Source organism: Zootoca vivipara, chromosome 7 (genome assembly GCF_965207765.1).
Source record: "Zootoca vivipara chromosome 7, rZooViv2.hap1.1, whole genome shotgun sequence".
In the NCBI taxonomy this organism is placed as follows: domain Eukaryota; kingdom Metazoa; phylum Chordata; class Lepidosauria; order Squamata; family Lacertidae; genus Zootoca; species Zootoca vivipara.
Window position 1 is genome coordinate 45,523,623 of NC_142590.1, and position 17,668 is coordinate 45,541,290.

Consider the following 17,668-nt stretch of genomic DNA (forward strand, 5'->3'; position numbering starts at 1 on the left):
GAAGAGCTCTAATAGACCAGATCAAAGGCCCATCTGGTCAAGCATTCTATTCTCACAGTGGCCAGCCAGGTGCTATGTGAAGCCCCCAAGTGCTCTCCTTACATGGGATTTCCCAGCAACTGGCATTCAGAAACATAAACCACCTATAGTGGATGTAGATTAGAACATAGCCATTACAACTCGGAGCCTTTGCTAGTCTTATCCTCCATGGTGGAACTTCTAGTACTATGAGAGAAGGACAAAAGCCTCTCCCTGTCCACTGTCTTCACACTATGCATAATTTTAAACACCTCTATCACGTTCCCGCTCTCTCGCCTTATCTGTAAGCTTTTTAAAAAATCCCAAATGTTGCTGCCTTTTTTTTTAGGGGAATTGCTCTCGTCCCTTGACCATCTTGAAGACTAACCATGGTTTACTTTCTGACAAAAACTGTGATGTGAAGCAATGGTTTGTTGTTGGCTTATGAATCATGGCTTGTTTTAACTATGGGTTCAGGCAGAATGCCAAACCAAAGGCTTAACCATGGCTTGTTTGTCCACCCCAGACATTTCTGAATTAGAGAGCCATGAGGCAAGAATGGCTGGAAAAACATACCAAGCTTTGGGGGAGCAAACAAACCATTCTGAAATGCAGGCTAGAGCATTTTATTCTATCCTCTTTCTCAAAACCAGAAGTGTTTAATAAAGTTTATTTTGTGATGTCAGGCTCCTCTAATGGAATCCAACCTGTTCTCTCTCCTCTCTTACAGGTTACCTGGACAATGCCAATACTTAGGGCTTCCAGTTGCTGATTACTTCAAACAGTGGATTAATCTCAAAAAGGTACTTTCATTGAAAATCTCCCTATCCCCACCACCCCTTGGCTGCCTCTTCATTTCCCCTTCTCCCTTCCTTGGCTCCTTCAAGGAGGTATTTAATAAGCACTGCTGTTTTGCATTGAAATGAGGAGTTATTTTCTCAGAGGCCGGGTGAAGCGAAGTTCCTATTGTATCTCCCCTAATAGAGTCTTACTGTACTTGATGGAATATGGTCTGCAGCTGAGGAGAATCCCATTGTGGCCACCCTAACATAGCACCTCTATGCATAATAACTCAGCATCTCTCTGGGAAAGGCTGGGTCAGCTGGAGCATATCCAAGTCTGCTCCACCCCCCACCCAGCCTTCTCAGTCTCTCTCCCTCTCACCTCCCCCAGCCTGCCAGTGAATATTAGCCAGCTGTTTCTCAGTGCTAAAGGTCTGGAAAGTGCATAGAAAAATAACCTGCTTAAGACTTTCTGCTTCGTACAAACCTTTAAAACAACAACTCCCCTGTTCCAAATTATGTGACCCAAACTGCTTAGCAGTATGACCACCGGAGCTTTAAGCATAGATACCTCGTTCGTTCATTCAAACCTAATGGATTAACTACTCAGGCATTTTGCATTTCTCTAGAGACCCCCACTCCTCTGGCATACAAGAGAATTGCATATATGGAAAAGGCCGTCCCCCAACCCCCCCTGTGTTGATAAGGAGACAGTTAGGTAGTGGATACTGGCAATTGGTGCAAGAAAGCCAAACCCAGTGTTGTGCAAGGAAATGTTACAATGCTTTAAACCGTTTCTGTATTCTGTTAATGAGTGGCATCATGGTGCCACTGAATGAATGAAATGCTTATGTAATTTGGCTCTTGCTATTTTGTTTTGCCTATTTTAAAAAAAGAAAGTGAAAACAAGAGTGGCATACAGAAGGATAATAGATTTTTTTTTAAATAAAAAAAACATTTTCTGTTCTGTCAAATCAGGGTAGGGCCTGAATGTAACAAGGGGGAGGCTGGCAGCATGTTCCTCACTGAGCTTGACAAGGGTTTCCTGCTGTCAGAGCAAATCTCTTGCCTTATTGCTGGGCTTTTGCAAATGCAATCTGAAAGCACATTGGGGCGTTGTGCAGTTCAGTGACCATTAATGATCGCCATTTGAAGTTCACTAAACTTCTGGTGAATGGATAGCAGTGATATAACCAGCAGGTTGATGGACATACAAAAAAGTCAAATCGCTCTGCGTGGTGATGTTTGATATTAGCTGGCTGAAACCCTTGGCTGTGTTGCACCTCCTGCCCTTGGGACAATACATTATGTCTTTTTTGCTATCGTTTTGGGCTATCGGGTTCTGACTGTTAGAAGCCTGCTTTCTTTATTATGTATAATCCATTTTGACATGCAGGCAGAGGGAAATTTTATGTCTCTTTCAGGGAATAGCTTCATGGGGCTGATGTTTGATCAGAATTCACGATGCTTCAGTATGGCAGGAATGGGAGCAGCACAAAACCCCAGGACAGAGGATCAGTAGAGCAGTAGAGATCAGGGCTCATGTAGATAAAACACACAAGATCGGGGTTAACATCACTTAGAAAACCACTCACTCTCTTGTCAAGTGTGGTGACCCATACTTGGCTTTGTCAGAAGGAAATAGAAGCTCACTTGTTCTGCAGAATGTGGAAAGAACAGAAATGGTCTAAGTGCTCAGCCCTCATGTTTTCCAAACTGCCTAGAGACAGGAGTGTTTCAGCCTCAAGCTTGAAAAATCTCCAACCCTAGGCAGAAAAATTTTCACAGCACTTTAGAAATAATTTGATGAACTTGGTAAAACTTGAATAACTACCGCCTCATGTTAGGTCCTTGATACTGGTCGGTTGCTAGCAGGATTTTCAGATGGATTTAATGTATTTTTGTTGTTTCAACTGGACAAACAAATAAACAAAGAACCAAAACTTGTATCTTAATTGGATGAGTGGGTACAGGTGGTGAAGGCAGAGTCTGAGGAGGGGTGGAAGTCAGAGATTGGTCCTCTGACCTCAGTTGTCTTCAGGTGTGCAGTAGAAGCTGGTGTTTGCTGATACAACCTGTCCGTAGTAAGCTAGTTCTTTTTACATGGCTCATAGTTGGGGAGTCAGGTTGCTAATTTACAGGTCAGAAGTAAAATGGGGTAGGAGTCATCTGGGTTTGCTGGTTCATCAGATAAGAATAAATGGCAAAAATCTTCCCTTATACATTTAACAGGAGGTTGGAATACTAAAGATGGGGGAGCAGGTAAGAGATATACTATAGAGCTGGTGCTGGAAGGTTGAGTGTCAAACGGAGAAGTTTCACATATCTCTTTCACACAGATGAATTATCTTTTTGATGTGCTAGCAAATTTGTAAAAAAAAAGCCAACTGGACTGTAAGCAGAACACCTGTAGAAAGATATCCTTTTTTACAGGAGGTCTGAGAGGAAAAAATGATAGCAAGCCTCTGTGGGTTGTGTCTAAGAATGGGGGAAGTGGGGGAGCTTCAGAGAGAGTGGCTGAAAAATTCAAAGGAGGAGAAAATGTGTGTTAGCCAATCATAGATGATAACACAGATAATGCACAGAGAAGACAGAGGGCTTGTTGTGAGCCAATTTCTTGCTTGTTCAACAAATCATGGTTACATCTTAATGAGGATAGGATGGAATAAGTGATGAGTACTCAGTGAGGGACGCAGGTGGCGCTGTGGGTTAAACCACAGAGCCTAGGCTTGCTGATCAGAAGGTCGGCAGTTCGAATCCCTGCGACGGGGTGAGCTCCCGTTGCTCGGTCCCAGCTCCTGCCAACCTAGCAGTTCGAAAGCATGTCAAAGTGCAAGTAGATAAATAGGTACCGCTCCAAGCGGGAAGGTAAACGGCGTTTCCGTGTGCTGCTCTAGTTCACCAGAAGCGGCTTTGTCATGCTGGCCACATGACCTGGAAGCTGTACGCCGGCTCCCTCGGCCAATAATGCGAGATGAGCGTCGCAACCCCAGAGTTGGTCATGACTGGGCCTAATGGTCAGGGGTCCCTTTACCTTTACCTTTACTCAGTGATAGGTTCTGACTTAGTAAGCTTAGTCATAACCCTGGAACTAGACACACTTAGCTGCATTTGTAACAGACACGTAGCTTGATTCTGTTGTGCATGATGATACCTTGTTAGAGACCAGTGTGGGTAGTTAGGTCAGCGCAGTCTTTTTTATCTCTATCATAGGCTATAGGCATGCATGCATAGTAAACAGCAGAAGATAGTCTTACTACATACCAGTAGTATGTAGTTCAAGCCAGACCACCTGCATCTTCTCTCTTCATTGTTTTCTATTCTCCAAGTTGGAACCAGCAGGAAACTGATTCATGCCTTGTAACCTTAAGTATCCTGCTGATGACAACTGCTGTTTCAGGCAGAAGATCTGTCCATCTTCCCACCATTAGCTGACAAATACTTACATCTTGGATGTGTAAGCTAGGAAAGCCACTCGGGTGGGAATTGGAAGGCATTCTTAGACTTTGTTGCAAGTTCAGAAACATGTTGAATGTAAAAGGTTCCCCACCCCCCACCCCTGTAAAGTTTAACAATAGCCTTATACAGGCTATTGTTATACAGGCTATACAGGCTATTGTTAATAGCAGGGGGTGGATAAATGCAAGACCTTAGGATGGGCAGAAATCAGCAGCAATGAGAACAAGGCCTGCTTATAGCTGGATGCGTTGTCACAAGTTTTACTTCCCCCTGCCTGCAAATGCTTCCCATCTGCCAAACCGCATTGGCCTCTTGCTGACATTTTTAATGTCACTGAGCGATCTTGTATCCTTCATGAACTGTCAGTTTAGTTAGGACTTAGGGCAGGGAGTTTATTGTGCTCTTTGCCTTGACTAGATCTGTATTGGCGGGGGCTACCGGGGGATATGGATTTTATTAGAATGTTCTTATATATCAGATCTCCCCTTAAACCTTCTCGATGGGCAGCCATTGAGATAGTGGTTGAGTGCTGTTGACTGGCTTCCCTTCCGCTGCTGTCAAAAGCTGTCTTTATGATCAGCAGAGGTGCTGTGGATCAGAATTAAGGTATTTTAAGAAGGATACTGTTTCTCAGATGGTGATGTTCAAGTTTGGAAGAGCTAAGGGTGCTTGCAGGCCAGGATGGAGGAAGCAGTAGTGGGACTGACAAATGCTGGAATTGTAGAGGGTCTATGGGGAAAGGGTAGATACATATGAATAAAGCAGTGACTTGGGGAAAGCCTACTACAGAAGAGCAATTTGCTATGCTGCAAGGCTGAAATATAACATGCATTTCAATTTGTCTTTTGGGCACTGAGGGCCTGTAACCACAAAACTGCTTGCTCCCTCATAGTTACAAGGAGGAGGGAGGCCATATGTAGGTATGTACCAAAGCATCCGTCTCGAAATATCTGTCTGCTAAGACTTCCGCTCGGTTGGGTCAGACAGCTGCATTTTACCACTGAATATTATGCTGTAAACTCTTTAGAACAGGGATCCATCTTTCTCACTTTGATCTGGAATATGCCATGAGCATTGATGGTACTATATAAACGATTAGTAGCAGTAGGTGCCCAACAAAGAGGTGCAACTCCTTAGGCTGTGTAATAAAATAACTTTGATTAAGACTTAACAAGGAGCAAAAGGGATGCTCTCATGCAAACAAAACAAAATAGCTTTTATTGTCGTCCTGGGCAATCTGTGCTGTTTGGGTCTCCATTGTGGCAGAAGGCAGGAAGCAGGGGTGCAATGTTGCATGCATTGTACCTCATAAACCTTATGGGTGTATGAATAACTGTGTATATGTATATCTGTGAGCATATGGGTGCATTAGCTAATGAGGTTGCTGGGCCAGAGTCCATCTGGTATGTCACATGATGATGGTGCAGTGTTGCCAATTTCAACTTTAGTACCAAACGCAGAACCAAATGCATTTTTATCACATGTAGACTCTAGTCCAGCAACCTCATTGATGAATTGCATTCATGCTCTGCACAATTGTGTGGTTCACTGATCTATTAAAACCCTAGTGATATACAGCTGACCCATTCAGATACATCCTGGTGATATAATGCTGATAATACTTCTTTTAGGTTTATGATTAGGGTATGTCTTGTGGTGCCTTTTTGGTCAGAAATTGTTGTTCGTATTTACTTTTCTTTGGAAAAAGCCTTGATATTTTTTGGATATTTATGCACTTCTAAATTATATTCCTGTGATGTGGTAACTAACAGATGTACAACGGACGTCGATCCTTTGACCCCCTATAGTTTCAAAGAGATTTGTATTCAAGATTGGAAGGTTAAAGATCTACCACTCATTACTCAGTGATCTGAAGATCATACTGCCTTTTTTACATTTGAACATACCAGTATATCTTATAATTGCCAGTCTCGTTTGGATATCTGTTCGGACATACAGTAGGGGCATTTTGTATTAATCCACATGTTTAAATTATATTTTATGGAGTATTCTTACTGTTAATATTAGCTGACATTGTTTTCTTTCTGCTAAATGTGTGTGTGTATATGTGTCACTTAGCACAGTGTGTAGACTACATGGATGAATTGCACATTGGCCACATTGGGGAAAGTCAGGCTGGCTAAAACTCAGAATGAGCTCAGGCTTGCAAGAGAGGTTAAAAATAATTTTAAAAATGGTTTCTTCGGCTATGTCCGAAATAAGAGGAAGAACAAGCAAGTGGTAGATCCTCTGCGTGGGGAACATGGAGAAATGCTATTAGGTGACAGAGAAAAGGCGGAACTACTCAACACCTACTTTGCCTCTGTCTTCACCCATAAGGAAAGCGATGCTCAACCTGGTGATAACAGAATTATGTAAGGAGGGAGGTGCAGCCCAAGATAGGAAAAGAGGTAGTAAGGGAACACATAGCTATTTAAAATGAATTCAAATCTCCAGAGCCTAATGAGCTGTATCCAAGGATACTAAACGAGTTTGTGGATGTAATTTCAGAGCCTTTGTCTATTATCTTTGAGAATTCTTGGAGAACAGGTGAGGTCCCTACAGACTGGAGGCCTTCAAAAAGGGGAAAAAGGAAGACCCAGGTAACTGAGAAAAGGAATAGAGGGTTGTATCCAGTGCTGTCTGTAGGCAAGCAGAATGAACTTGTGTTCACATAATGGGACATGGCCTTCTCCTCCCTACAGTCCTCCACGTGCCGTCAAATTCTGTTTGGGATCCCAAGGAGTAAATTTTGTGGGTATGTGAGGGAGAAAAAGGTGAAGTGCTGTTGCACAAGTTGAAGGCTGTTTCTGCAACATTGGATTCCACCTCAAGATGAGCAGAAAAAATGATCAAGGTATGCACTACCTTACATATATGAGGAAGGGTTAAAGATTGGGACTTTCCCGTAATACCCACTCTTATCTATTACTTTTCTAAGCAGAAGTATATAAAATCATGAGTGGAGTAGAAAGAGTAGCCAGGAAACAGACCTTTTACCCTTTCAAGTAGTTACTGCAACCAGTGAACCTCCAATGAAATTAACAAGCAGCAGGTTTAAAACAAGCACATAAACTATTTTCACACAACCCTCAGTTTATTTGTGGAACTCTCTGCTATCAGTACAGCTGGGCAATAATAATAAAACCCCTTAGACGAATTAATGGAAGATAAGAATATCAATAGCTCTTTATTAGCATGCTCAGGGCATCTATTCTAATATTTAGGATGTCTCTAAACTTTAAAACTGGTGATTGGGAGTGGGTGACCAAGAATGGACTGCTGCTATATATTTCTTCAAGCATCTTTATTTGGCTTTTGTCAAGGATGGGATATAGGGCTAGGTGGATCGTTTGTCTGGTCAAACAGGATTGACATTAGGTTCACATAAATTTTCTGAGGGCCCAAAGTGATCCAGATAGTGGAAATAATTAGTGTCTGCGTGGCAAATTACTAAGCTTAGCAACTTTTGATCTGAAGCATTTGCTTAACATTAAAACATATGCCTAATTCAGAGGCTGATCCTAAAAACTAAAGGGACTACAGGAGTAGGGTCAGAATGCTTGTTGTTGTTGCTGCCAGAAATCATAACACGTTTGCCACGGTTATCTTATTGCCTGCTTTCTAACTTCTAGCACTTCCTGGACTTGAATTAGTATTTTTCATTGTGTCATTTTGTGGGTTGTTATCTTATGTAATGACTATTCCTACAGCCCAGCAGCTTTCTGAAGCACATGCTTGACAGTCATGTGATAGCTCAAAGGATACTGGTAACTAGCCAATCGCAGAGAGAGAGAGACACTGGGTTCATTGATCTGATCAATAGGGGCAGGTGTGCTTCTTCCTCCCTCCTGGAAGGTTGCATGGGGCCAGCTTTCTACTACTTTGCCTTTAAATCTGTCACACAGCTGTCTTGAACTCTGGAAATCCTTTCACTCTCTCCCTCGCCTTGTTAACATGTGTTGCCTTTGGGGTAATCAGGGAAAAAATATTATGTCCTTTTACAATTACCGGGTTTTGGAATATTAAAATGTCTCGCTGCATCGGCAATGTTATTTTGATTGGTATTCTAACCTTTGACTAGCCCATAAAGCGAGCCGCTCTTCGAGCCAATATTGCAGGACTGAAATTTAATTCCGAAATGATTCCAGATAATAGGGAGACAGATAATATATGCATGAAGGATATTATGTTTGGACTAAATGCAGCAGGGCCAGGGCTTGGGAGTTGAATAATAGCCCAGAGTGAGTTATAATCTGTGGGACAGAAATACCTTACTGTCAGGGCCACGAGAGGAACTCTTAAATCAAAGGGAGAGAGCTAGCGGGTAGTCATTGGAGATGGAAAGGGCATCCAGGAAAGGCCTTAAAGATACTGGGTCCCCTCTAATACTGCTGCAGTGTACTCCACAAGGGATCTACTCGGTGCCTAACTTGGATATGTAAACCTAAATTTATAAATCAGTGTTGGATTTATGGTGGGGAAAGGTGAGCTTTGAATGCCAAATCTCAGTGGTGACGTGTATTTCTCCCCTTAACTAAAATTGTTTAACTGCCTGTAGTAGTTTTCCAGGAATTTTGAATGAGAATTATTGGGGTGAATTTGTGCTATCTCTAGACATTATTTGGGGCCCTAGTTGCCTGAGGAATGTCTCTTTTCCCAAAGCCCTTAACATTAGTTGGGGATAGGTTACTAAAAGTAACACCTACCCACCAGGTAAGTTCAAGCCCCCTGGAATCCAATTTTGTATGCTTTAAACATTTTTTGTGGGTTGTTGGCCAAGTCAAAAGTGTTACATTTGAATTACTATCTTCTTATGGTATCCTGGTTGTTGGTTTTTCAAATGTCCTTTTACACTCTGTTATATAATTTTGGGTTTATAGTCTTGATTTGTATTAAGTTATTAGTAACTATTTAAATTGTTATTTATAAGCCACTCGGACCTCTTGGATCTGTATAAATGATAATTACATAGGCCTTGGGCATATTAAGAAAATAGTTGTAGAATTATCACGATGTAAGAATTGTTTCCCCCAAGCTAGAACTAAAGTTGTACTGCTGATGAACGGAACTTTTGGGGCAAACTTGCATGAATTCAATTCTATACCAGCAAGGCACTGGTGACAGATCTTCAAACTTACATCAGGTAGTAGTTCCCGTGGGCATATTCTCAAGTACTACAAAATGTTGATTGATAGATGTCCTAGGAACAGCAAGAGAATGTGGAATTTGCAAAAGTCCCAGTTGCCTTTGCCTACTGTGTTGGATCATCGGCTAGGTTGGCTGAATCTCTGTGCAGATTTGTAAGTGGGTGGCAGTTGTTCACCTTATATCTTTTTCATGCTGTTTTTAAAAAATAGTATTGCTAATATTTCAGTAATGTAGAGATAACTAAGATTCCAGCAACGTAGATTCCCTGCATTGTTGGTGGTGGAGGGCTGAAACCGAGAAAAAGTGGCTTGTCTAAGGCCACTTAGGAGATCCAATGAACCCGGGAAGAGGGGAGAGAGAGAGAGAGAGAGAAGAGTTTAGCACCTGCTCAAACCACCCTAGAGTCATACTTGATTCTGTTATCATAAATCTGCTATTTAGATTAAGAAAGAAAAGACTTTTCCTGATTAATCCTCGTGTGGGGGAAAGCAAATCCCTAGTTAGTCCCATTCACATATCAGACTAGCTTCCATCCAGATCATTAACCAGAATAACACAACATGTTAAACTATACATCGCCGGTGCCTGGCCTGGCCTGACCCAAACCTGAAAATTTGGTCTTATGTGAGCCATGCATCAGAAGTGCTAATGTATTGCATGATCCAAGGCCCCGACTTTCTGGGTACATTTCCCACAATACATCCCCCCATTATTATTTATTGAAGTTCTGAAACTTTTAAAACAATGTATATTAACAGCAAACAGTATTGTAGTTGGCACAGTGCTTTTTTCAGCCAGCTTTACTTTGCCTAAGCATTTGTTCTGTGTGCTTACAGTCCTGCTAGTTGCCATCTGGTCTTGTCTGTGATGGTTAATGTGGTGCTTCTTAGGCTAATTGAATGTAGACCTCTTCCTGTTATACTTGCTTGAATGCTGTTGCTGCACAGTGCCACAGTGAAGGGACATATGAGCTTAGACACCTTATATGACTATTTCTGAAATTTTAAATTTTATTTCGACCTTGTGCTCTGTACTGTAGTTTGCATCTGTAAAGATGGAATTGGCTGGGATACTGTCAAACAAACAGGCCTCTTTACAGGTAATATTATGTGATGCCTTGCCAGTAAGGTTCATATCTCAAATATATTAAGAAATAAAGAAAAATGGAAAAGGTTATAAGTTTCAACAGAGCAAACCAAAATCCTGGGGCTCAAATTAGTGACCTAATTCAAATCAGGTTTATAAAATGAATAAATGAGTAAACAAATGAGTAAAATTAAACCCTATTTCAGACCCATATATATTCATCTCTCATTAGAAGATTAGGATGTATTAAGGGTCAAACATATTCTGCTAATGGGGTTGGGGAGAGAGGAAAATATCTTTGAACTTGGGGTGAGTTGGGTCTTCCTTATCTAGGCTGCCTCATAGCAGTAAATATGAATATACTTTTCAAATCATGTTTTGCTTCCAAATCATATCCATTTCAATCCACCACAAACTTTTCAGAGTGGCAAAGAGTGTTTCATAAATTAGTTAACCTTGACCCCCACTCAAAAAAGCCATGTTAAAAGTTCATTTTGATCCGCCCAACTGGGGAAGAAGGACTGGGGACTCTTGTAATATAAAGCCCTGTTGTGAAGCTGCCCATCTTCAAACTGCATCATATTGCATGCAGGGCAGCTGCTACAAGAATTGCCTATAGATTGAGCAAGAGCTGTCTACTTGCTGTGAGACACACTAGATTCATATTGCTTATGAACACCAACAATGTAAGGCTCAGTGTGTATAAGAGAGCCACTTTCTGAGACGAGATTGTGAGAGTCTAGGATGCTGAAGCAGACCAACATTTTTGTAAGTCTGATCTTTTATAGACCACCAACTCAAGAAGAGTCATAATGGAGCCTGTGGCAGGAAGACTACAAAAATGCTGTGGGTAAATTGCTGCTGAAAAAGTATGTAATTAAAATACCATGGTTCTGTTAGTTTTCTTTGTCTAGAAAATGGTACTTGTTGTGTCAGTAAACAACTAGACCTCTGGAAAAAGATGTGGACCTCCACATAAATGTTTTTGCACTATGATAAAGACCACCTGCTGGTCAAGATACCCATATGCTGAAGGTATGACCCAATACGCAAAAGGACCAGGAATTGCAGATTTGTGGTGTCTTGTGCTGATATGTTAGTGTACAGTTCCATACGGTAAAGGTAAAGGGACCCCTGACCATTAGGTCCAGTCGTGACCGACTCTGGGGTTGCGCGCTCATCTCGCATTATTGGCCGAGGGAGCCGGTGTATAGCTTCCAGGTCATGTGGCCAGCATGACAAAGCCGCTTCTGGCAAACCAGAGCAGCACATGGAAACACCGTTTACCTTCCCGCTGTAGCGGTCCCTATTTATCTACTTGCATTTTGACGTGCTTTCGAACTGCTAGGTTGGCAGGAGCTGGGACCAAGCAACGGGAGCTCACCCCGTCACAGGGATTCGAACCGCTGACCTTCTGATCAGCAAGCCCTAGGCTCAGTGATTTAACCACAGCGCCACCTGGGTCCATACTTCTTGCCATACTTCAGTTCCATACTTCTTGCCATACTTCAGTTCCATACTTCTTGCCATACTTCAGTTCCATACTTCTTGCCATTAGCTTCTCAGACGCGGAGGGATTTTGTGCAGCATCACAGTTTAAGCACAGCTGCAAAGTATAGCCTCCATGGGAATGTTTTCTCTTGTACACTTGTGTACATGGATATATAATTCTTTGGCCTGGCCTGGCACCGTCATTATCTGTTAGATGCCAAGTGCCAGACCTCAGGAGACACCAGTCCAAAGTTAGATGGTATTCAGGTAGATGTCAACAGTCCTAGCTTCCTACTCACCCCCTCACCTTGCCCCGCCCCAGCCCCCTAGTCTCTTATAGATCTCCTTGTTTTCCTTGCGGTTGCTTTGCTGGATTTCAGTGTATCTTGAAACCGGCTGTGAGGCTGGAATGCTTGTCGCGTACCAGTGTTGAAAGAGACAAGCTTGACCTCACATCTGACCCTTCCTCCCCCGCAGTCAATACTAGAGCAAGACTAGAGAAGAAGGGATTAAAGGCAGGGCATGTCTTACAATAATCCTGCAACGTGGACTGCATTCCAGGCCAGGTGAGAGTGGAGAGGCACTTGCCACAAGTGTGGAAAATGAGCGGATGGAATCTGGTAGACTGAAGGAAAGGGAAGACGTATTGCTGGGACTGGTGTCCATTTCATATTCTTATTAGCCACTCATGTGCTATGAAGGGGTTAAAAGGCTTAGGAAAGAGATTGGAAGGTAAATCATACACAAGCTCCTTCCCCCCCCCAACTTCCACTTCCTGTGGCACACATTCTGGCTGTGCAAAGGTCCCATTGGTCCTTTGTAGCATTCAGTCCCTTAAGGAGTGGGCAGTGGGGCTGAAGGTTAAAATACAATGCTTTGAGATTCAGTATTTGCAGTTTCTTCCTCATGGCAATACAGAGGTGAGTAGAGTGTTTAATAATAATCCTTTATAATAAAGTGCAAGTGTCTCAGCGTCCAGTCCCTGTTTCCATGGGATTGCGCTACTGTGCATGTGCCCCACGGACAGCCATTGGGACTTGGAGCGCAGAGACTTCGGACGGCCGGGCGGAACTGTTGAAGTGGCGGGTGCGTGGGCACGCGGCGGGATGCGCTCTGTGCATGTCCCCGAGGTTGCTAGAGCAACAGGTCTGTTCTAGCACCCGTTAATTTAATGGGCTTCATGATACTACTACTACTACTACTACTACTACTAATATATTTATACCCTGCCCATCTGGCTGGGTTTCTCCAGCCACTTTGGGTGGCTTCCAGCAAAATATTAAAATACAATAATTCATCAAATATTAAAAGCTTCCCTAAACAGGACTGCCTTCAGATGTCTTCTAAAAGTCAGATAGTTGTCAAGGAAATAAACATCTGATGTGAGGGTGTTCCACAGGGCGGGTGCCACCACCGATAAGCCCTCCGCCTGGTGGTTCCCTGTAACTTCGCTTCTCGCAGCGAGGGAACCAGGCAGAAGGCCCTCAGTGCTGGACCTCAGTGTCCATGCAGAACGATGGGGGTGGAGGTGCTCCTTCAGGTATCATGGGCCACTTTTTTAAAATTCCAGGCAGACTTTTTAACTGAATTCTGATTTTATCACTTTAACTTGTTTTTATTGTATTTTATTGGGTTTCCTGTATGCTGCTTGAGTGAGTCAGAGAGGGAGAGGGACAGACTCTAAGTGACTCAATTTACCTGTATTCCCTTCATTAATTTAATGTGGGGCCTACATGCCATCAGTGGAAGGGGCTAAAAGATGTGGTTTGGATCAGAGCCCAAGTGGGCAAGATACCCCTTTCTCTTTCTCTGCCCCCTGCTTGCCTCCCAGACTGCATGTGACCCTCATTTCTCCTATAGAGGAGAATGCAATGCCTCTTTTTACTCTTGGAACACAGTGTTACCTGTTTTTAGTAAAAACCATACCAGCATAGTGTGTGTCATCGAGGGCTGTCCCAAGGCCAGGGTTGCAGCTAACATCTTTCTGAAGTGTTAGAATGGTGTTAATAGAAATGTCTGAAAGATCTCACAACTCTGGCTGTAAAGAGGGGTACTGATTATGTTGTTGAGGCTTGTCAGTAGGGTGAAAAATATGGGTCTGCTCCCCAAGGAATCTAGATTGTAGTAACACTGACTTTCAGCAATGACAATTAGAGCCCAGATGCACATGCTCACGCTAAAAAGGTTTTCTTTTCTACACTTGAGGAAACTCTTGTGATGATCTAAGCATGCTGAGCCCTAAACTTTGAGTTCTGGATATAACCTTGCAAATCTGCTTCTTATTTTCTTGATTAATATTTTAAAGACTGTTTAGAAATGCTGGCTCAGATTTTGCTACTCTTCTAGATCTCAGCTGCATGTTGTGAGTGCTTAAGATTATAAACCTGTCCAGCAAGGTGGTATCATCACCATCATCATCATCATCATTATCATCACCATTCTTAATTAGACCCTGACACCTGAGGAATTGCTATTTGTGGGGTAATAGGTAGGAGAATTTTATGGCTCCGAAGGCTCCTGATGTTATCTTTTTCCACTCTTCAATTTTTTTTGTTTCAGAACTGATAGGTTAGTCCTTAGTATCAACAGATCCTGGGTGTCTGCCATGGTTCTCAAAGCAAGTCACCCTCAAACATGTATTATTCTCATTGATCCCCATTTCTGTCGTATAAGTAGTTGGGCAGTGGTTGACAGTACAACATTTGCTCTTTGCTGTATTGTTTTATAACCTGCTCAGAGCTGGGTGCATACAGCTGTCCAAAAAGAAGTTTATACCAATGTCAGTACAGAGACCCAAGGCATAACTCTGTGTTACCATCTAGGTTCCATATATTCTTTTGAACTGATACATTTCTGTTAGTAGAGCTAAGGAATCCTAGCTGAGACTGACTGCTTCTTATCTTGTGAGATTGGAGAAACAAGCAATAATAAAGAGAGCGATCCTAGCCAGGAAAAAGTTGAGCTGGGTTAAGATTTCATGGGGGACAGACTTGGCCTGCTTTGGGAATTGGGCTCAGACAGTTCCAGGAGACCAAGTAAAACCATGTGGTTGAATCCCAGACTGTTTGCTCTGCCTAATTATCAGAAGCCTCGCATTCGTTCTGCTGGGTGCACATTATGCCTTTATTGTAGTGTAATTATGCCAGCTGCCTATGTTTAGTGCCATAAAAAGGAATAAAGTGCCCATTACCTGCCGAAGGAATTCTTCCTGTGGGTTTTTTTTATTTTTATTGCTCCATAGTACACAGTGGGGATAGCTTTGATCAGCCATGCTCCATGTAAAATAGCTAGTGAAGCGCAGGGCCATCCGTCAGGCGTTTTGCTGGCGACTGGCCTGCTGACATGCTGGCCCTTCCAGGCTCTCTTGTCTCTGCAGGCACCTTTTGGCTGCCAGCCTGATGGGTGAAGCCAGTGCTCCTTCTGCAGAAGCATCATCCTCAAAGTTACCTAAATTAAGGGTGATATATATTTGCCTTTTGAGAATACTGCTACTTCAGGATGGCTGTCTTAATGTTTATGTCTTACATGCTTGTTTACCCTTCAAGCACTCATCTGAAATCTTCCAAAGTTGTCTTTATAATTGGAGTCAAGACACTCGGACCATCTGGCCCAGTGACAGTAAGACCCAAGTGGACACCTGCTACCAAAAACCTTTAAAATGAAGATGCCAGGGATCCTGGGTATTTTTCTCTGTGAAGAAGGGAAGATTTATTTTTCAAAGTGCATCTGGAGAAGCAGGACCCATAGAGAATGGGTGGTGGGAAGGAGGGATGAGCATGGATTTCCTGTGTAACCCATAGAATGGGAAGTGAACTGTTCAGTTCTGAAGAATTTAAGTAAAAAGTTTATCAGCAACTTTGAATGGCATGTAGGGAATTCTGTATCCAGCTACTTCTGAATATCATACATTGATATATGCATTTATTTTTAGGCCATTTTTGAGCCTCAGCATATTAATGACATTACACCCCAAATCCCCAGATGAACTTGCTCAGTAGTTTCCAATAGAACTTGGAGTGGAACCCTGCCATAAATGCCACGGGGCAGAGTAGTCCCTCAGTATCACTTTCTGGAAATCGCCACCTAGTATGAATGGAACCACTTTGGCCCAGTGTCCCCAGTGCACATCTCATGTAGCCAAGCAAGAAGGATATCGTGGATGATAGTGCTGAAAGCTGCAAAAAGTACCAGGAGGGTTGTTTATCTAAAGCATTTTTATTCTCCTCTTCACCCTTTTGGATTTCAGGGCACTGCACAATCAATACTCATAGCAAAATACAATAATAAAACAATGAATAAAATTTACAAAATTCATTTCCAGCAGTTAAAAATGCATGATTCAGCAAAAACAGTTTTGCCTGGTGCCAAAAAATGTCAATGTTGGCTCCAGGTAGAATATTATGTGGGCTCTAGTGCTAAAAAAAAAAGCCCTTCTCTCTTCTTGTAAAGGAGGCACATGAAGGTGAGCTTCACTTTTTAATGCCAAAACTGGGCCGAAATCATTGTCATCCAAAACTGTCTGGAGTTAACTGAATTGTATTAATTGTTTTGGTGAATTTGTTGCTGCTGTTCGTTTTATTTATATGCTATTGTGTTTGATAGAGTGATTGCAATGTGTTTGTTTTGATGCTACTGTGAATATTGTGAGCCGCTTTGAGTTCAATATTTGTTTTAGGGAAAACATAATGTAATGTTAAATCAGATTCACTAAGACTGTCAGTGACTATTACCCATTATGGCTATGTTCTGCTGTTTCACTCAGGTTCTTCTTGGAGGCTTCCCATAGGCATTGGTTGGCCACCGTGAGAACAGGATACTGGAGAAGATGAGCTTCCTGGAACCAGGAGGACTCTTCTTATGCTATTGTCTGTTTGAGTACCTTGTCCCAAAAGGGAATATTTATGATTAACTTATAACTGAAATGATACTGAGAGGCCTAGAGAGGATTTTTTCAAGAGTGGCCTTATGACCCTCTCTTTTAATGCGGCTGAGGCACTTATAACTTCCTGGATTCAGCTGGTCAATCCTCTACCATCTGATGTTAAGATCTCAGAGGGGCAAGGGGCAAGCAAACAGGTTAATTGCAGTTCTCCAAGCACCTTGTCAACAACATTGATCCTCCACAACTGAAAACAAGACTAGATGGTGCTCTGGGTGTATTCACTCATGGACTTGCACATAAAGCAGAGATCAGGTTGAAATGCATACAAGCATTTTTATCTTCAAAACGCATGGTACGCATGTCACAGCTGGCTTCCAGGGATCTGTCATGTTATCTTGTGGGTCAGATTGGCAAAGACCTTGCAGCACCTGGATAAAATCTGTTAGTACTATTTAGCATTATAGAACACCAGCTGTCCTTCTCAAAATGTTGATGGTGTTGCCTCTAAAGTGAACTTGGGGCTGCTGAGAGCAGTTGAAGCAGATTCCACAAGATTTCTTCTGTTTTTCTAGATTCTACAAGACAGAAGAGTATATACAAAATTCCACATTGGAACAGGATTGTGTTTACTCAGTAAAATCTTGCTGGCATAACTTAATCTTTCTGAGCTTTAGTTGAAAAAGAATGTAACACAACAAATTCAGAAAGAGTAGTTGGTATCTGTATCCTTGATAAAAAAGCATGCTTTGAGAGCGGTTCCTTTCTACAATCAGTGTGATTTAAGCCAGAACAATTGCTT

General features: G+C 42.3%; 1 protein-coding gene across 2 annotated transcripts in view; it reads left to right on the top strand.

Moving 5' to 3' along the window:
• ERI3 (ERI1 exoribonuclease family member 3) overlaps nucleotides 1–17,668 on the top strand; it is a 189,114-nt gene that overhangs the window by 60,558 nt on the left and 110,888 nt on the right. For both annotated transcript variants that reach the window (XM_035121856.3, XM_088673312.1), the window contains exon 6: nucleotides 749–821. In XM_035121856.3, coding sequence (XP_034977747.3) covers nucleotides 749–821 — 73 coding nt within the window. The remainder of the gene's footprint in view (nucleotides 1–748; nucleotides 822–17,668) is intronic.